This window comes from Protomyctophum parallelum, assembly GCF_964188405.1.
Source record: "Protomyctophum parallelum genome assembly, chromosome: 13".
NCBI classification, from domain to species: domain Eukaryota; kingdom Metazoa; phylum Chordata; class Actinopteri; order Myctophiformes; family Myctophidae; genus Protomyctophum; species Protomyctophum parallelum.
Window position 1 is genome coordinate 1,342,643 of NC_139708.1, and position 19,956 is coordinate 1,362,598.

The following is a 19,956-nucleotide window of genomic DNA, read 5'->3' on the forward strand; positions in this document are numbered from 1 at the left end:
GACATGTTTTACTTAGATACCTGAAAAAAACTAAATGTAACATGTTGTAGGGTGCGTTCGGAAATGCGCACCAGGAGCGCACTTACCTATTAGTTTGTATTTGGTAGTGTGCCTACCAAGCTCACCCATAGTCAGGATGGCCGAGCGGTCTAAGGCGCTGCGTTCAGGTCGCAGTCTCCCCTGGAGGCGTGGGTTCGAATCCCACTTCTGACAATACCTTTTTTCACCCCCTATTTTGGCACGTTTTATCAAGTCTTATCAAGTGCTTTTCCTGGTTATATATCTCGATTCCTCAGTAGCAGTTTGTATGTTGACCTGTACTTTCTTAAGTTTATTTTGAACTGTAAACCAATAACCAATTCTACAAACTGTGTGAATACATATTTCAATCAATCAATCGTAATGGAGCCAGCCTAGAATACTGTATCCGGTAATTCTGACTGCACGCACAATCTACCGCGCGCGGGGGGGCAGTTTCCGTATCCGCTCCCTCCCTGGCCGCGGACCGGAACAGCAACCTGCTAAGCTAATCGACCCCAGAGTCTAGTCATCACGGACGGACCACGGCTCTAGTCATTACGTGCTCTACGCTTTTACTGTTTCTGCGCGTGACGTCAGCGGCAACGAGAGCAGAGAGGTGTTCAGGATCCTTGGAAAGAAAGATCCCGCGCGCCCCGACAACATATTAAAACCAAGGTAAACGTTGTCGTTTCAGAAAGCTCATTTTGCTAGCCATGTTGTCCGAGAGCGAACCGTGAGACTATGCGGTGGCGATAAGCCAGGGCTCGCGCCGGGGTCGCAAAAACAGTGTGCGCCACCAACCGTTTGATGAACGGCGGCCTGCTCATATAGCTAGCTAACTGGCTAGCTTAAAATGCTAGTTGGCTGTTCTCTTCTTGACCAAACAAGAGAGTGAGACAATGATGATAACACTACATTGCATGTGCATACAAACACCCATTGTCTTTATCACCATCAAATAGTATGTACACAAGTAGAACTTGTCAAACGGACAGGCGGACACACACACGGGGGTTTTGCGCTGCTTGCTGCTAGCCTCCTTCTCGTCGACTCTCTTGTGTGTGTGTGTGTTGTGGAGGACGGTGATGAAGAGGCTCATATATTTAGACTTCTTCGCATGTCTTTAATGCATTACGACAAAACAGGGCATGGCGTTATTTTCAACTGGAAACACGCGACTCGCGTGGACACTTTTGTTTCAGTTGAAAATAACGACATTCTGATCTTGTTGTCGAGCTAAAAAAAAATGGGCTCGCGCGACGAACTCTTCAATTATTACGCCCGACACACCGTCACCGACTCACAGTATAATGATGGCGCACACTCAGGATGGGACTATTTACTGAGAAACAAGATGCACGTCAACGGCTTTGGCGTTCATCTTGTCGAGATAGTTTCCTAAACTGCCCCCGAGTGCCCCAACACTAAATTGGGCTTGTTGGAGCGCGTATTACATGTCATAACACGATTGCTCTGAAGTTCCATTATGATCATGACAACCTTCTCCCCGGCCCCGTAGCATCCATTCCAGGCAATAACCCGAGCCCCAGTGGCCTGAACTAGTCACATATCGTCTGTTTGGTCGATGCATCCTTGCTACGAGTGACAATTTTTTGCCTAAGTAGTTTAGTTTGACACCGAGTAACGATACATGTTGTCTGAAATTGAATGTGTATGTGACTTTGTTGTTGTGTGGCGATATGTGCGACCGAAGCTACTGTAACTGCTGCTTGTAGACACAAAGCGATGGAGTTGAGCTGAATGCTATTCTCAAACAGATTACGCATAATGTTAGTGTATATGGGCCCACTATCTAACGTTACCTCACTTGCCCTGTTGTTGCGTGTCTCTCTCGCTACTCTATTTATTCTGGCTTGTGTTTTGAACCATGTTATTGCTTTCGTGTTGTTAGCGTTAGCTATGTGTATTGACATCCTTGCTCTGGATACAAAAATGAGGCTACCTATAGCTAAATAAAATGCTCATCTTGGACACTTTTGCTAACCTTTTGGTATGAAATGTAAGAGCTTCTTCTACAATATATTTGAAGTTTATAATATAATACATCCAATGTATGATAGACAGTGCTTTACTTGGTACCCAAAGTCGCTTTACAAGACCTACCAAAACACAACTTAACTAAGAGAATAACTAGTTAAAATGCTAAAAACTAAGCAAATAGAACATTCCAATTAAATTAAGTTTAGTCTGCTTCATGCCTACTTGGATTGGCTAGCTTGCTTTCTTACCTGTTAACATTAGCCTTTTATTATTTTAATCATGTTGAACTCAGAACTGCAGAAGTTGACCACTCTGACCACTCTTCCTTAGTGCGCCTCTATCCTGTTACCTTCTGACTAAGTGCAATTGAAGGGATGTGATCTGCCACTAGGACACCATGACCTCATCAGTCTTCAGGGCTAACCATTGTTTGCATTTCAGACATAAGAGGCAATTATGAACATTGCAGACACATGTACAAAGGGCACCCAGTTCGGAAGTAGAGCAGACAAGCACATGTTTCTGAGCATTATTACCTAGGATTGGTGATGTGTAGTACAGTACTTATGCTAAAGTATATTGTTTGGGTAAATAGGCTGCCACAAATTGCCCAAAAGAAACTGAAAAAATGTGTAGATGCTTGTTATTTTAAAAACATTATTTTATTTGTTCTCTCTCTCCCTCTCCCTCTCTTGGCCCATCTGGCCTTTGTTGTGAATACTAGTGCTGTGCTAGAACATATTTTTCTTGTCCTTGAACATCTTTGATTGTTCTCGCTGGTTTGGTTGCCATGGTAACTACAGCCTTGACCTAGTTGTGAATGACCTCTGAAAGAAGATGACATATTAGATTGGGAATGAAGTTGAACAAACAAAGTCTATTTTTAAAAAGTGTAGACATGGGCAATATATCTTCATATATTGATATTGACATTTGAGACTAGATGCATTATGGTATTTTGGATATTGTAATATTGTGATACAGGCCTAGCTTGGTCTTTCCTGGTCATTTTTTAAGCTAAATTAACAATGAATGCCTCTACTCGTTTGATCATGTCTAAAACATGATGTCTTGTGTTGTGTGTCGTGTACTAATATTTTCTGACAGCATCTATAGTCGCGGCTATAACTGTATATCTTAAAATTATTGACATCGAGAATTCGAGATGTTTGGTTAAAAAAACGACAACCTGTATTTGATTTTGTCAATATTGACCAGCCCTGCCGTCATTGAACAACGGCACTAGTGCTTTTGAAAGGTTAGGCCACTGTGCGATAATATGTATGATCGTTGAGCGACGCTACTAGAGCAGAACATTTTGAATATTAGGCCTAATGAAACCAATGATGCCGTGTCCATGCATGTGTGAGCCGTACCATACTGTATGTATTTGTATTTAGGGGACCCCCACCCCCTTTTCCCCTACTTTGTGGTGATTTTTTTTTATTTTTACTTTATGTTTTATGAATTGAATGAACAAGATCACAATGACTTTTTTATGTTATCCTTTTAGACTGTAGAAGTGCTTGACTGTATATTATACTCTGTTACTGTTTTTTCGTCTAATAAAGTATTCAATCAAGAACTGCCCTAAATACCTTTTCACTGATAACAATGTCCAAACACGAAGTTGCACTGCACTGGGTAGACTAGATAGCTACCGGTAGATAGATAATGTATTGATCCCAGAGGGGAATTATAATATTCAGGCTGGATAATCAATGCATGTAAACAAATTACCGATATGTTTAAGCAAATATCTTAGTTATACCAACATTGTTCTTATGAAGCAAGATGTCCATTTAGACAAAAGGGACAGTAGTCATTCGTAGTACTAGTAGTCATTGGTAGTGGTGACCCCACCCAGTCACTCCCACACAACACAACACTAGCCCACAAGTAGCTACCGGCAGACTAATATGGAAACAAATTGAAAGCAAACACGCTTCTCATTCATATGCAAGTTTGCATATGAATAGTATGTACAGTATATTGTTCCACAGTGTGGGACCATATGGCATGTAATTAATACATACTGTAGGCATATGAATTACCGTATTATCCCTTACATGCTCTGCGTAACAGTAGTCCACTAGCTACCGCAGAGGGCAGGCCGTTTTACGGTTCCTGTTCAGTTTCACATAGCTTTGCTTGAATGATGCGGCAGCTGATTTAAACTACACATATGAAGGTGTATTTGTGTTTCCTGTTTAAATCTGATGCTGCAACCTTCAAGGAAAATGAACCGGAAACTCAGAAAGTAAACAATAAACGGCTGTGGTCGTTCACTAGACACTACTACTACTACTACACTGCTACTATGTGTTGACATAGTCAGAGTAACTCTCCTAATTTGATTTACAATGTCACGGTTTTTAAAGTAATGGTTTTAGTTTGACAACACTAGTGATATACTGGACTGTTGGTTAGACCTGGTTAGACCTGGTGTTCTGATGAAAGGAGAGGGCTGCTGTTAAAATTGGAAGCAAACATTTCTAATGAAAGCTTTTTTTTATTTAACATTTCGAAGTCCTATCACATCAGATCAGATGTTAGTTTCAGAAATTTGGAGGGCAAGGTCTGCATGGTCCGAAGTTCAGAGTTTGTCTTTTTTTACTACCATATTTATCACCCGCCCTGCTATTTTCCCATCCCCTATTTATCCACATGCCCAGTTGCACTGAAAACGCATGTGTGGTTTGTGCGCGTGCACACACATACACACAAAGTTGGCAGATTGCCTGTCCCCTCTCCCCTGCTCAGTGTCCCTGTTGGTTTTGGCTGTGCCGGTGTACAGATGATTAATGGGAGCGCCTTCAGACTTCCTTGCTGAGTCTCATCACCGTGTGCACTGCTGCCTCTTCCAGTGACCCCAACCCCCCAGCCTAATGCATACCCCTCCTCCACACCCTCCTCCAATCCCTGACTCCCTGTCTGAAAATGCCCCCACCCACCAGTCCAGTGACGAGGCTATCGGTTGAACCTCCTCTGAATTGCTGAGGGTTGGAGCTTTGTCACTCTGGCCTGGCAGCTGCGCCATTGTCTCTGGGAAGGGTGCATATGGCACTGTCCTGGATGACAGTGTCTTGTGTCTGGCTACAGTACACTTGCGCTCTTATTGGTTTCATCAGGGAAATCAGATACTGCACAGAGCTCTCACTGGTCACCACATACAAGAGTATGAACTAAAGTGAAGGCTTCTTTACTCTCCTGATCTCTTGGAGAAAATGCATAATGTGAAAATTGAGTAGGCCTTGTGTGCACTCTCAGATTTGTGTATGTGTAATTGAATTGTTTGAGATCCTTGGCATGAGGTCAGTATTCAGCTTGCCTTTGGCAGTTTGTGTTGACTACCTAACAATGTGCGCTGGCTTTGATGAGCTGTGGTTGAGACTAAAGACAGAGGCAATGATGAGTGAAAAGTAAGGTATTTCATGAGAGATGTTCTCCGAAATTGACCTTTTGCTTTTGGCTCATCTGCCAAATTGTGCAAATGGGACGCGGCAGTTTTCTGCCCCACGAAGGGAGGGATTTTCGCCCTATAGTTTTAGACCGCAACGGAGGGGAGCCGTCTCAAGCGAACTTGAGCCACCAAGTGAGCGAGTTGCCGTGTCGAACGTTGAGAAGTTCACTTGAGCCGACCGACTCTGCCCTGTTCGAGTCACGAATCACCCGATAGTCACAGAATAGTAAATCCTCGTCCGCCCTACAATGAACACAGCGGAGCGCTCCCTACCCCAGTCTCACCCAATCACAAGCCATGGCGCTTCTTCCAACCCCTCCCTTCAAGGGGCAAAAAACAGGGTCGCCAATGGGACTGGATTATAAAAACAGAGGAACACCAGAAAAGCATATTATTTTTTACCAGTCACCATAATAAATTGCCTCTTTGTGTTGCATGCATTCTTTTGTCTTATTCCTTGTACATCTTGCCACATAACTATTTAATTAAGCTGGCAGGTGACCGGCAGCAAGTGACATTTTATCAGAGAGCTGTGATGTTGAGTAGCTGGTGTCCTGTATGGCAGTTGTCCCCAAGCACCAATGGTCTGCTATGCGGATCCACACCGATAGACCGATTGGATTTTTGTTTTTATAGTGACGTTGAAATGGCAGAGCAATTCAAATAAATATGTTTCAGTTTAGCATCCTGAAACTGACTGGTTCATCAATGGCTGAGCATTTCAAAAACATTACAAAGCAATTGGGCAGTTATGACAAGATTACATTTCCCCATTATGCAAGTCTACATTGTGGGTTACGGTGTTCATTAAGTTATTTTAATCAGATATTCTGGTCATCACCAATTCACCGGTGGCCACCCCCTTATGTGGTCTGATTCAGGTGCCACAGTTGATCAAATTATCGATAATATTGATTATAAAAAATAATCAATTTGATTAATTTAAAAAATGATAACTGTTAATAAAATTGATTTATAAATAGAATGATATGAAAGAACCTACAATATCTCTAAAAGCATGATCAATGATCGCCAAAACCTACTTATCATTACTGAACATGAATACAGGCTCATGAATGTAGTCTGATCCCAGTCTGCTATTCAACTGCATGCAGGAACACATACAACACAACACAACACATTTATGTAATAACTCAAACTTAAAACTACGATTACTACCATTACAAACGGCTGAATTAACATACTCCAGATGGAGGAGGGAAGTCCTCTCTGTAAACTGTGTAGTTTGGGCCATTCATCAATAAAAGATGTGTTAAACTGCCTCCCCCTTGCCAGCCGGGGCGCCTGATGGAGGGGAAAGGAACTGGTTGGAATAACGTGTTCCTTCCACGCGCTACGTCCAACCAGGGAAACTCCCCCCTGTCAGGTGTAAAGGAGCAACTTGGACACTCAGGCATGAAGGAAGCATGAGTTCAAGTCTGTTGCTCTCCCCTTGTCCCCCATATATGGGGACTAGGTTGGTGGAGGGTGTGTAGAGCCCAGGATCACATTAGATGATTGACACAGGGGTGAAAAATGGGTTACAAAATCGTGGGATAAAAAATATATAAGAAAAGAAAAAAGAGGTGTTTACATTATTGAACTTTAACACACATTTTATTCCTTGCAGCAAGTGCCTGTAGTTGTTTAGATCCCATAGCCTGACAGGACATTCGGGTGAACATGTTGTACTGATTGACATCACAACACAGGTGGAAATGGTACTGAACGAACTGGTGAACAAACCAATAGAAGGAAACTACTCTCCAGCGCCACCTGGTGGTCACCAGTTTAGGCTCTGAGTGCCAATTCTCCCATTATAAAGAGAGAAATAATTTGTAATTCTATTATGCATGTAATGTGCATGTCATCACCTGTACACCAGATTAGAGGAATTTTCTAAATATGGTTGGGAGAAAAAAAAGAAAAAGAAAATTGAATTCCCAAGGGAGGACGTCTTAACGCCCGTGGCATCCATTGCAAAGACGTAATAAAGACGGGATAACGTCCCTGGCACTTAAACCGTTTTAACTGTACTACGTACTGAATGATTCACCCTACAATGTTACTGAGGAACAAGAACTGATCAATTATCAGTTAATTACCAGTGGCTGCCTTATATCTCCAGAATTGTGCTATGAAAATATAAATACATATTTTATAAATAAAAATAATAATCCGGTGTGCACGTGACGTTGTGACAAAATGGCACAACCTCTACACTTTGGTGTCAAGCAGGTGCCACTGAATGAGTTAACAACAACAGTATCTGTCGAGGCGACTCTGTAACTGACAGTGTAGCCTTAGCCTACTACAAATGGAACCAAATGACCCTTTTATAACAATAAACTCTGATGGAAATACAAATGGACTGTTTGTATTTGGCTGTATTTGTGCACTCTCAGGTAGCACATTCTCCAGGACATTAAATGTCGCACCTCACGCACAGCTGTCGGTTGTAGTGTTGACATTGGCTTGGCAGGTACAAAGAACAGATGGGTCCCAAATACATTTTATGAGTCCTCCTTACAGTACAGTACTGGGAACACTCAGAACAGTATTGCATTCTAATCCCGCGACCCCCGGAGGGTAACATGATTGCGTCCTTTGTCAATTTAGTGTTCGTCCCAGCGTCCCATGTCCTGTTCCATGTCAGCGCATGTCGACGCAAGTCGGTTGCTTGCATCTACATGTGTGGTTGCAAGGAGTTGCATGGCGACCCATTGGTGTGTTTTGGGCTTAAGGATGCAGGCTATTTGCATCACTGACTATTGTATGGGGCGGCAGTGGATAAGGGGCAGAGTGGCTGGTAGAGCAGCCAGTTTGATCCCGGGCTCCCCCAGAGTTAGTGTCGAGGTGTCCTTGAGCAAGACTCTGAAGAACCCCTAATTGCTCCAGATGTGCAGGTTGGTGCCTTGCATGGATTTCTTCGACATCGGAATTGCATTGATATATTGCTATATAAAAATTAAGGAGGACCAAAAGTCCTCCTTGATTATTAAATAAAATTCAATCTATTTAATCATTGCCAAGTATAATTTCCGGACTATAAGCCGCGGCTTTTTACCCATGATTTGAACCCTGCGGCTTATACAACGGTGCGGCTAATCTATGGATTTTTACAGCTAACGCAGAGCCATCTAAGGCTCTGAGCTAACGTAGCTGCGGCTTATAGTCCGGTGCGGCTTATAGTCCGGTGCGGCTTGTATATGGGATTTTCCCTAAATTTGGCTGGTGCGGCTTATATTCAGTTGCGGCTTATAGTCCGGAAATTACGGTAATCGATAGTTGCAGCCTTAGATTTGATGGTGAGTAGGCAAACTGAACAGGAGGTTCCATTGTGAGTAGGTGGACCGGAGGTTGGGTACCTGACTGTTGTTTTTTTGTGTGTGCAACAGGCAGGGTAAAGAGAGCATTACATGACACCCTGGGAGAAAGGATGGGGACGTGTGTGTGTGTGTGTGTGTGTGTGTGTGTGTGTGTGTTACATTTTCAACACATCTGTTCTTTGAGATTGTAAGAAGTGTGACTGCCTGGCAAATGCCCTTGTACTCATTACTCACAGACTTCACCTCTAAGAGGTATGTAGACATAAGTCATGCTATGTAGCACTAGTCTGTTCTCGCAGTGCTGTAGTGTTGTTTTCAAATTTAACCACTTTCAACCTGGCATCTGTCATAGTGTTTAAAAATGGAGGGGGGGGGGGGGGGGAATCAAGAATATAAATTAAACTCCTTATCATATATCTAGTGTGGTGATCAATTGTATACGTTTATGCTGGGAACAAAGTAATAAAACTTTTTTTGTAGATATTTAACTTAAGCTGTATGAAATACTTGCCATTAATATAGTGGTTGCAACTGTATTAATTGATCTGCCCGAGTCCCGTCATTTTGTGGGGGGCACAGGGGGCCACGCAGTAAAAGTAAATTAATCCACTAACGTCATTTGTATGGTTGACCTATTTCTAAAATATTAGTGCAACTTTCGTTCATTTTTTACCCCTCTAAAACTATGTTTTTTGTGTCCATATCACTACGCCCAAAAATAGTTCCATGTGATAGAGGGGTCAAAGTTGTGCTAATATTTTAGAAATAGGTCGACCATACAAATGACGTTAGATTTGTGGATTAATTTACTTTTACTGCGTGGCCCCCTGTGCCCCCCACAAAATGACCGGAACTACTTAATATTTCACCAAAGCCAGAGCAGAACTCCCACCACGGGACTCGGGCAATCAATTAATACAGTTGCAACCACTATATTAATTTATATTAATGGCAAGTATTTCATACAGCTTAAATCTTAACTATCCCTTTAAGACGGTTGCTTTATTGTGGAGTGTTGGCACGTACCATCATGTTTATTGCCGGCTACTCTGCCTGACACAGGCACAATGGGTGGTCTCCCAGTCTTTTTTCACACTCTTTTTATCTCATTTCTCACTTACCACTCTTGTCCCCTTTATGTCTGCATTCTTGTCCCTGCTGTCAACATTCACAATGTCCTGCTCGCTATTCTCACTTCAGAGATGGGACTTTCTTTCTGAGACTTTACATGACCAGTGTTTCAGGTTTATGTGCTGATACGCACGCTAATTGATGTAATGAGTAAGTAAGTAAAGATGTGAGCAATGACATGGTCAAGTGTTTTTCTACCGCAGATCAAGTGTTTTTGATCGATTTTTTTATTTTTACTGTGGGATGGCTGATGTAAGCACTCATACCTGACCTAATTAATACTAATTAGACTTGGAGCTAGGTGTGACTACACATCTTGTTGCCCATTGATTTATCAAATCGATGCACACGGGATAAATCAGTCATTCCCACAAACGTTAAGAGAGCCAATCAGCCATTGTCAATTTGTCACAACAGATTGGGTATCTGCCTTTTATCTATTTGATGTTGTTTTCCTTGTGGCTATCTATTACTATATTTCACCAAAGGCATGGCAAGTGGTGTATAATGGTCACATGGTTATAAACATACCCTTTGACCCGAAACCTTGGCTATCATCTGTCCTGCAATTGAGCCTGTTTCATAGTGTCGTATTGGCTATTTGGTGTCCAGCAACAACATGTAATGTGGGAGTGGAGAGGAGTGCAGATATTAAAGGGATTAAGGGAACACTTGGTTTTTGGCAAGATCAGGGACGAGTCGGTGAGTAGGGGGTGGGGCAGGCAGGGTGAAATAGAGGGGGGTAGGGGTGCCAAAGGTGTAAGATTAGGGGGGTAGAGAGGGAGTGTGCACAAGGGACCTCCAGGCTATTGATGGGAAAGATGGGAGGGGTGGAGAGAGCGAGAGAGAGAGAGAGAGAGGGTGTAACAGAGCAAGAGGGAGGGGTGTGTGAGTGTGGGCTGAGGCTCTGGTGCGGGTGAATAAGGAAGCAGTAGAGCCATTTTTACTGTTGAGCAACTGCATGCTGCTCTCTCTGTCCGAGCTCAGGAGAGAGAGACAGAGAGAACTGGAGAAAGAAAGTGATCCACCTGGATCTCACCGGAGCCCCCCTGCCCTATCCCTCCCCCTCTCTCTTATGGAGCTGGTGTCCGTTTGAGTGGGGGAGGCCCGGAGACGAGACAGACACACAATGGAGCGAAGAGCCTGTGGCAACTGGGCTGTTGTACTGCCGACTGTGCCGAGAGGGGGAGGGCGTAGAGAGGAGAGCGGTGCACACAGCTAACAGCCTGCCGGCTACCGGCCTCCACAGCCTCCCCTCGTTCCGCCTGGATCCACTCTGTTCCCAGGCTCCTTTCTGGGGCCTTCCTTGTCTTGTAACAACCACCTTCTAGGTTCAAACTGGGCTAAGGATTACAAAACCCGTCCCGCTGGATTTTCACACTGGAGTCTTCAGTCATGGGAGTAGCAAGATAAACGGAATAACAAACTTATTTTATTCATTTGATCCTTTTTAGTTTTGATTTCTGTTCAGTGAAGTTCATAAATGGATTACAAGATGCACGCCAAGTCAAGTGATTTGCTGGATTTTCAGAAACTGGACGCGCTTCTGGAAAAAATTGCACATTCAGTCTCTGTGAAAAGGTAATTCTTGTTTTTGTTTGGGTAGAATGTCCTCACAGCTGAGATATATTGAGGCTGCCTGAGAACATTGACAGTGTAACTATAATTCACTGAGGCATATGGTGAATGCTAGGATGAAGGCTAAATTCAAGACCGACTTTAGTCGTTCTTGGGATCAACACTGTTAGTTTTAAATACTCCAGCAGAATAATGTTTTTTACTTGGAAGCAAGTGTTCAGTGTTAGGAGTGCATTGTTAGTCAGGATACTACCAGAAGCTACGAAAAGCAACCTCCCGGTGAGAGAGGAGGGTGTGTGGGAAGGGGGGTCTGAAGAGGAAGAAGGGGGTTGTGTGTATGAGAGATGTATTGTGGCAGTAGCCTCTAGGTTTTTAAACATCTCCTGATTCCTGGCAGGGCTTGGCTTGCTTACTAAGAAGCTGGAAAGAAAATGTGAAAAGAGGGTTAGCTTTAGCTTTAGTTTCCAGTTACAGTGTGACTGAGTCATGCTTAGTCTCTGTGTCAGGGCATGTTGTCATCCTCTGACTCACAGTTGATGTTGGCATAACCAAAATGATCTTCCATGGTCACTCTCCCAACAACCCCCCCCCCCCCCCACACACACACACACACACACACACATGTCCAGTAACTACTATAGAATTTATGATTCAAAATAATCAGATGCGTGTAATTATTAAAGCCTAGGAAACAGCTGAGCTTAATTTCTTGGTCCAGGTCACACAGCTTTGTGGATCTTTGCCATTCGTCAACTCATGTCATACAAGTTCAGCTCATGGATGTTAACCCATTCTGACCGGGCACCGTTGTTGGCATCATGTTATGCTTTAGCTATTGAAAAATAGCAGATCTACAAGCTCATATCGCGCCACCGAGTGGCGCGATACGAGCTTGTAGGTCTGCTATTTTTTGAAAAATCGAAGAACGACTGACATCTGATCTCAGGTCAGAATGGGTTCATCAGACCAGTGTGTGTCCCAGTGGAAACCTCGTATGAATCTGATCTCAGGTCAGAATGGGTTAAGGCTGATGCCAGGCACAAAGACCATTAACACAGTTAAATACAGTGTACTACCAGGAAGTGTGTGTGCGGGGGGGTGTTGTGTTGTCATAGCGTATATCTATTCTACGTCCGAGCATAGACATGGTAACGCCCCGCCTGCCTCTGATTGGCCTATAGACCGATTCCGTAGCGGGTCTCATGGTCGCAGCCTACGTATTTCCTGTAGGCGGACTCGACGTAGCTGCGGGAGTAAAACCCTCACCAGGCGCACCTCTTCCACTACAGTGAACGGCAGAGTGACTGATGTTAGTTTGCCTCAAACTTTACTCCTTTACCTGCTTTTTTACTAACACTAACATTACAAAGATGTCCAGAACATCGAGATGAACCTGTGTAGTTTATGGCTGCTCCAACAGTAGTGGCAGCATAAAAAATAAAATAAAACGGAATGTCAAAATATCCACCGTGGTGGCTGAGGCCAGAGCCATTGAGTAATGGTTGAGACAAAGCAGTGAAAGATACATAACGCCAGTCTTACCCAATACCAAATATTTCTGTTTTATTAACACAAGGCTGCTGTACTTTATACCTCATACTTTAAATGCTTAGTATGAGGTATAAAATACAGCAGCCTTGTGTTCATAAAACAGAAAGATTGGGTATTGGGTAAGACTGAAATTATGTATCTTGCAGGATTCTTCACTGCTTTGTCTCAACCATTACTCAATGGCTCTGGTCTCAGCCATCGCGGTGGATATTAGACATTCCGTTTTATTTTATTTGTTATGTTGCCACTACTGTTGGAGCAGCCATAAACTACACAGGTTCATCTCGATGTTCTGGGCATCTTTGTAATGTTAGTGTTAGTAAAAAAGCAGGTAAAGGAGTAAAGTTTGAGGCAAACTAACATCAGTCACTCTGCCGTTCACTGTAGTGGAAGAGGTGCGCCTGGTGAGGGTTTTACCCCCGCAGCTACGTCGAGTCCACCTACAGGAAATACGTAGGCTGCGACCATGAGACCGGTACGGAATCGGTCTATACCGACACTGCTCGTCTTGCCTGTCCTCCGAGATGCAAGGTTACTCGGTGGTGGGAAATAATACAAGTACAAGAGAATGGCAACACGCTACAGTAAATTGTAACTTTAATTTTTGTAGAAGAGCCAAACTAATATTCTTTGTGCCGTTTGCTTTGATTGAACACGTATCTACTATGATTTGATTTGGCTGTGTTCTAAATGAAAGTGTTAGTGTTGATTATCGTGTATTAACTAATTATAGTAAACAATACTATTATACTAAAAAAATGATAAAGATCAAGGGAAAAGAGACCTTTTTACAGTACAATAATGTTTAAAGTTTACACATGTATACAAATAAACAGGCCAACGGCATAAACAATATTAGTTTGCCTCTTCTACAAAAATAAGAGTTACTGTAGTAACCAAGCTGTCATTCTCTTGTATTATATCATACGTATTATTTATTTATCTCCCACCACGGAGTAACCTGCGGCAGACTATCCAGCATGCTAATATTGTATTATTCAGCATGTAGCTTCCACCTCGGAGGAAACTCTGGTATGGCCAGCAGTCTCGGTAGGCCAATCAGAGGCAGGTGGGACGTTACCACGTCTATGCTCGGACGTAGAAAAGATATATGCGTCGTCATAGAAACTGTGGCTACCATAACCATACCATCTCTGCAGTCTGCGCTGTGTTTTTGGCTCTGATGTCTTAGTTTGGAGGAGCCTGTATGGTATGGAAGAGTTAAATGGTGCATGCAAGCAGTTCAAGGTTGGGTTATTTGCCTACAATATCGGCATTAAATCCCAAAGAACACCAATACATGTTTAGGCAATGATTGTTTATCGGTTGTCATTGGTTTTCTTATGCAATAAAAAACAGCATTGTTCACACTTAAAACTTCTGTCAGCCTGTCAAGTAGTCGTCAGTAGAGAGGTCAAGAAGTAGAAGAGACATTTCAGGTCAATTACATTTAAATTTCATATTTTGCATTGTGGAACATAACTATCAGTATAACTACCAGGAAATGTGTTTCTATGTTAAAGCCACTCCAATATCCTTCCTATCTAGTACATGTGTTCATGAGTGAGCCATATAATCTGTCAGTTTAATGGGAATGTTTATCCCCTACTGACATGTCTACCGGTGCTTCCGTAAGATGTCATCATGCATCCTAGGCTAATGGATGAAATTGATTGGCTAAATAGCCCCCTTGTTTGAAGGTATGTGCGTACGCACTCAACACGGCCGGATGAACAAAATTATCGCTGTGTCGGAGCAAATCAATATGTCACTGTTGTATATTATATTTGCAGGCAATGCAGCACTTTTTGGAGATGCTGCTCCCTGGAGGTGGTGCTGAAGGGGATAGCATGAAAGAGGAGAGGATTGTTCTTTGCCATGTTGCTGTAGTGGCATTAATTATTTATTTATTTGCTTTCAGGCATCACTGACTCTCTGAGCGTCACGTGTAATCTATGGGCCTGCTTTTTTGTCTGCCTGCGACCATCTTCGCCCTCTTTGGAGATTAATGATTTATAGTTTACTTTCATGCGGGATACAGATGTTCTGCCTTCACCCCCCTCCCATCTTTTAATGTAGGCCAGTCATGGAGTGGCTTTAACATAGAAACACATTTCCTGGTGTGGTGCTGTCCACCCCGTCCACCCCCTCCCAGTAACCAGAGCTACTTCCTCTCCTCCAAACATTCCACAGAAGTCTGGGGTGATCTATGTCCAGGTCAGAGGTCAACTGTTATTCCAGAGAAGGATAGAGCACATGTAGACGGGATGAACCGTTGACTCTGAGACACTCTCTTAAGGCTATGACATGGAAAGCCTGACACTGACACGAGTGAAGTTGGGTTAATACCGACCGTACTTGTTCAGAAATTGAAGCATCAAATTGTCTCGTGAAATTCTACTGCAACGCAATTCATAATTTGAACTGGGACTGTTCTATCTCTCCATCGTCCCATTCAGTTTTTCTCATTCTCCTTTCCGCTTGCACTTAAACATTGAGAGTATAGAGTAAAGAGAGTGCTGCTTTTGTACGATGTTTCTCCTCATTCATATTTTCAGTTCAAAGCACTGCCATCATCAGCTAAATGTGCGCTAAGAGGGCGGGACTACTGTAGTTTTACACCGAGGATCGGGATCTTTGCAGACCTTCGTCTATTTAATTAAAAACTGACTTTCTCAGGAGAATTTGCAGCAGTCAAACTTTTCATAGTTGAGATACTCGTCAATGCTTTCCTTGATGCAATGAATGTACACGTTACGTTTTGGTGGTCTGCGCTGTGTGTCCAAAATAGAACCATGCTTTGAAAGACATGATTTTGACGCCACGGTCCAGTGTGGCTACAGCAGCCGTTGCAAACAATGGGTGCATTTGATGATGCAAGCATCTGATGTTTTCAGTGTGTCAGGACCTTCAGAGTTTACAAATGGACAATTCATACTTTTTACAGTGTGGGCCTTTTGTTTTACCGCTGTTCGGAGCTGATGCTGTCTAGGCATGTATTGACCTTGCTCGGACATGGTCACAGGCAGCGGTTCATTGCGAATGAAGGTCACAGTTAACTATGGAATCGTGCATTTCCCATCAGTGTGTCGCCAGGTCTCGTGACGTCATGTGACATCATCCGGGATGGAGATGTGGAGACCCTGATGTCATAGTAAATGCGACCTGCTGTCGCAGGTAAACCCATATATGGAGATCCCTGATGTCATCAATATTGGCCAGCAACTCTACATGTGACCTCAAACCCTTAACCCATTCTGACCTGAGATCAGATTCATACGAGGTTTTCCACTGGACACACACTGGTCTGATGAACCCATTCTGACCTGAGATCAGATTCTAAAAATGTCAGTCGCTCTTCGATTTTTCAAAAAATAGCAGACCTACAAGCTCGTATCGCGCCACTCGGTGGCGCGATATGAGCTTGTAGATCTGCTATTTTTAAATAGCTAAAGCATAACATGATGCCGACACCAACATGGGTGCCCGGTCAGAATGGGTTAAGCCCTAACCACACCAAAGGATCACCATGCAACTCCTTGGGTCTAAACGGTTGCGAGGAGTTAACGCTAAAACCGTCTTGAACCCTTTGGTGTGGTTTGAGCCATTGAATTCCATCCGTTGAATCACAACGTGGGTCAACGTGCAACAAGACATATCACACCGCCGGGACAACGCTAAAACAGTCTTAACCCTTAGGGCTTAATATCTCCATATTTGGATAAATGTCAGAACATATTGATCCTTCCCCATCCATCCTTTATCTTTGATGTCTCCCTTTTAACTTATACCTCCATTAAAATGTCAAACTAGACGGGCCTGCCCCAAAGTTATTAGTGCAGCCACGCCTGGCAGCTGGCGAAAACTAGAGTTCTCAACAGGCCCGAAAATGTAGGCCCGACCCTACCTGGGCCCTCATCGAACCCTGTACACTCAAGAGAATGTCCCCGCTATCAACCTTAGATCTCCATATACTGTATGACCTGTTCTGACATTCCATAGTTGATCTGACCTCATCAAACCCTGTACACTCAAGACATGCTCCTTATATGGCCAGTACATAATACATGTTGATCTGACCCCCATACCAAAGTGGCATGCCAGCCAGCAGTCTGCCGTCAACGAGGCGGACATGTGCACGCAACCTTGCCCTCAGGCGGCTTACTGGTAAAATAGTCTTAGGCTGTTATATGGTTTGATTTGTGACTGGCATTTGATTGCATTTATCATAACTGAATATGATGTCATCAAGAGTCAGCCTAAATTAAAACACAGATTCTGGATAGTACAGAGCTTCTATTGGATAGTACAGAGCATTCTATTCCAAGACAGATTAAAAACTGCCATGGCTTTTTGTCATCTCCACTGTCAGTAAAAATTGGCATTTGTCAAGACAGAACAGACCAGAAGTGATAATAATAATAATAAAACTTTATTTGTATAGCACCTTTCATGACATGAAATGCAGCTCAAAGTGCTTTACAGAACAATGGAGAATAAAAGAAAAGCAAGGCAACGACATTAAAAAACAAGCAGTAATGCAGTACAGTGAGGACATGAAAAATAAAAAATACAAGATCAATTAAAGGCAATGTTGTAGAAGTGGGTCTTGAGCTGAGCTTTAAAAATGTCTACAGAGGCTGCCAACGGCCCGTAGAAGCAAAAAGCTGCTTCCCCGTATTTTTTAGTTGCCATTTTTTTGGGCAAAGCGAGCAGGCCGGCGGTGGAAGACCTTAGCGGGCGGTTTGGGGCATATTTAGGCAGGCAGTCATGTAGGTAGGAAGGTGCGAGACCATTGAGAGCTTTATAGACAAGTAAAAGAATTTTCAATCCAAAATTAATCCTAAAAACAACCGGAAGCCAGTGCAGTGATGAATGAATTGCATATTCTGGAGCGGATCTACCTGTACAAGCTCACAGTGCATTGAGTGCAACACGTTGTTGTGAGCTTGTAGATCGGCTATTTCTGGCAAAGAGATTTTCAGTACAGGGTCAAATAGAGCTGACCAAGTACAGAGTCAAGTTAAATACAGTCTGTTTAGTGTATAAGTCTGTTAGATGTGTGTGACAGTGGGAATAGGCCCTGACTGATGGTGTCATGATCATCATCATCATAAACGTGGTGAAGTGATTCATCATGAGGTCAGATTCTTGGCCAAGTGAACTAATCATTGCAGCCTTGATTGCGTCTGTGTTCAAAGAAAATAATAGTCTACTATAAGTGGTGCAACGCTGAGATGGAATTGTACTATACAGCACATTTTTAAGAAAGACAGCCTCATTTACATTACCGTGGTTGTAATTTAAATGATTGTTGTACATGTATGCAGTCTCCATCAGGTGAGAAAATCCCAAACCATTCACGTGCTAGCATAGTACATCACCAACCATTGATATGTAGAGAGCCATTCATGTTAATTTGTGCTACACTATGTGATTTGTTGGTTTTCACATTCAAAGCCTCAGACCTGAGTGTGATTGTTTTTGTTCGACAGTGTGAATGGTTGGCCCGTCAAGAGATTGTCTGATGTTTGAATAGACCCTCCTCTCATTTACATGGACCCATTGCTTTAGTATCAATGACTGCCATGATGTCACAGGGCAGCGCACTGTGAGTTTGTAGATCTGTTATTTTCAATGTGTGGCACAGCGCACATTGATAGTACAGTACATCAAAGCTTTTATGAGCTGTTGTGGACCATCTGGTGGCTTTGTATGTATTTTCACATACTATGTTGAGATGTGCTCTATGGATCGCTGTAGGCCAGCTGTGGACCAGGCTCATATTGTTGCTAACAGCCTCTGATTAGTCCCTGTGGAGGGTTTTGGTGTCTGGTCTCAACCATCTGTACGATACCGGCTTTCTCTGTTTCCAGGAGGTGCCTTTGACTCCGAACTGAATCAGAATTACTCAGCATAACAAATAACACCAAAACAAAAATAACACCATTCTATGTTTATGAATTGAATACATAGGACCACAGTGGAAACTAGAAAATTCGCAATTTTAAAAAATTGCAGAGTGTGGTTGCCGCAGTGGCTTACATATGCCCCTCCCACTAGTATTGCCAGCCAATTACAATTTCAAGTCACGCCTTAGATCATGCATAAGTAATTCGGAGGGGATTTAACCCCCGAAATTCATGTTTTTGCGACAAACGGTTACATTTCTCGCATTTGCGGCGCCCCCTATGGATGAAAATGGAATTGCTTTTAGAACTTGGTTGATTGAACCACCCCGGACCTGTGATTGAAATTTGGGATGGATTGGACATTCCGTTCGTGATTTATGGCATTTTTTGTGATATAGGCCCCTCCTACTAACTTCGGAAGACGATTACGGCCGAACGATACGCACTTTCAAAATTCTGCGGCTCAGTTTTAATTGGATGGGTCCAGAGATCACGTGTGCCGATTTCTGTGAGATTTGAACGAAATCTGTAGGAGGAAAAGCAAAAAGTGTGTTTTGGACAAAATTCAAAATGGCGGAAAATCTATCATGGCGGAAATGGGCGTGGCCTATATGGGGAGATGCGTCATGACCCAAGGAATCCAGGGAAAAATAATTTAGATTTTACGACCTACGGTTCAAGAGTTATAAGCCAAAAGGTAAAGTGGGCTGTTATAGCGCCACCATGAGGCCGACCGATAAAATTTTAGGGTTAAATAATTTTAGGGATAATGTTGAATTATCCCTAAAAGTTTTGTAACTATAGTGATTACAGTCTCCGACGAACAAATACTTTTATGTGAATTTTTGCCTTTTCCCATTCATGTCAATGGGGAAATTTAATTCACTAATAAATTCATATCAATTAAACTATACAACATTTCTCTTAACAAAATACAAGCACACGATTCCCGATTTTTCCGGTCAATTTG

General features: G+C 42.9%; 1 protein-coding gene across 7 annotated transcripts in view; it reads left to right on the forward strand.

Annotated features, from left to right (window-relative positions):
- Nucleotides 1-621: 621 nt before the first annotated feature.
- Nucleotides 622-19,956, forward strand: part of brd4 (bromodomain containing 4) — a 43,651-nt gene continuing 24,316 nt past the window's right edge. For 6 of the 7 annotated variants that reach the window (XM_083780667.1, XM_083780669.1, XM_083780668.1 and 3 more), the window contains exon 1: nucleotides 10,899-11,526. In XM_083780667.1, coding sequence (XP_083636793.1) covers nucleotides 11,429-11,526 — 98 coding nt within the window. In that variant the 5' untranslated portion in view covers nucleotides 10,899-11,428. Of the gene's footprint in view, nucleotides 697-10,898; nucleotides 11,527-19,956 lie in introns of those variants that run through there. The other variant, XM_083780671.1, reaches the window with a different exon arrangement.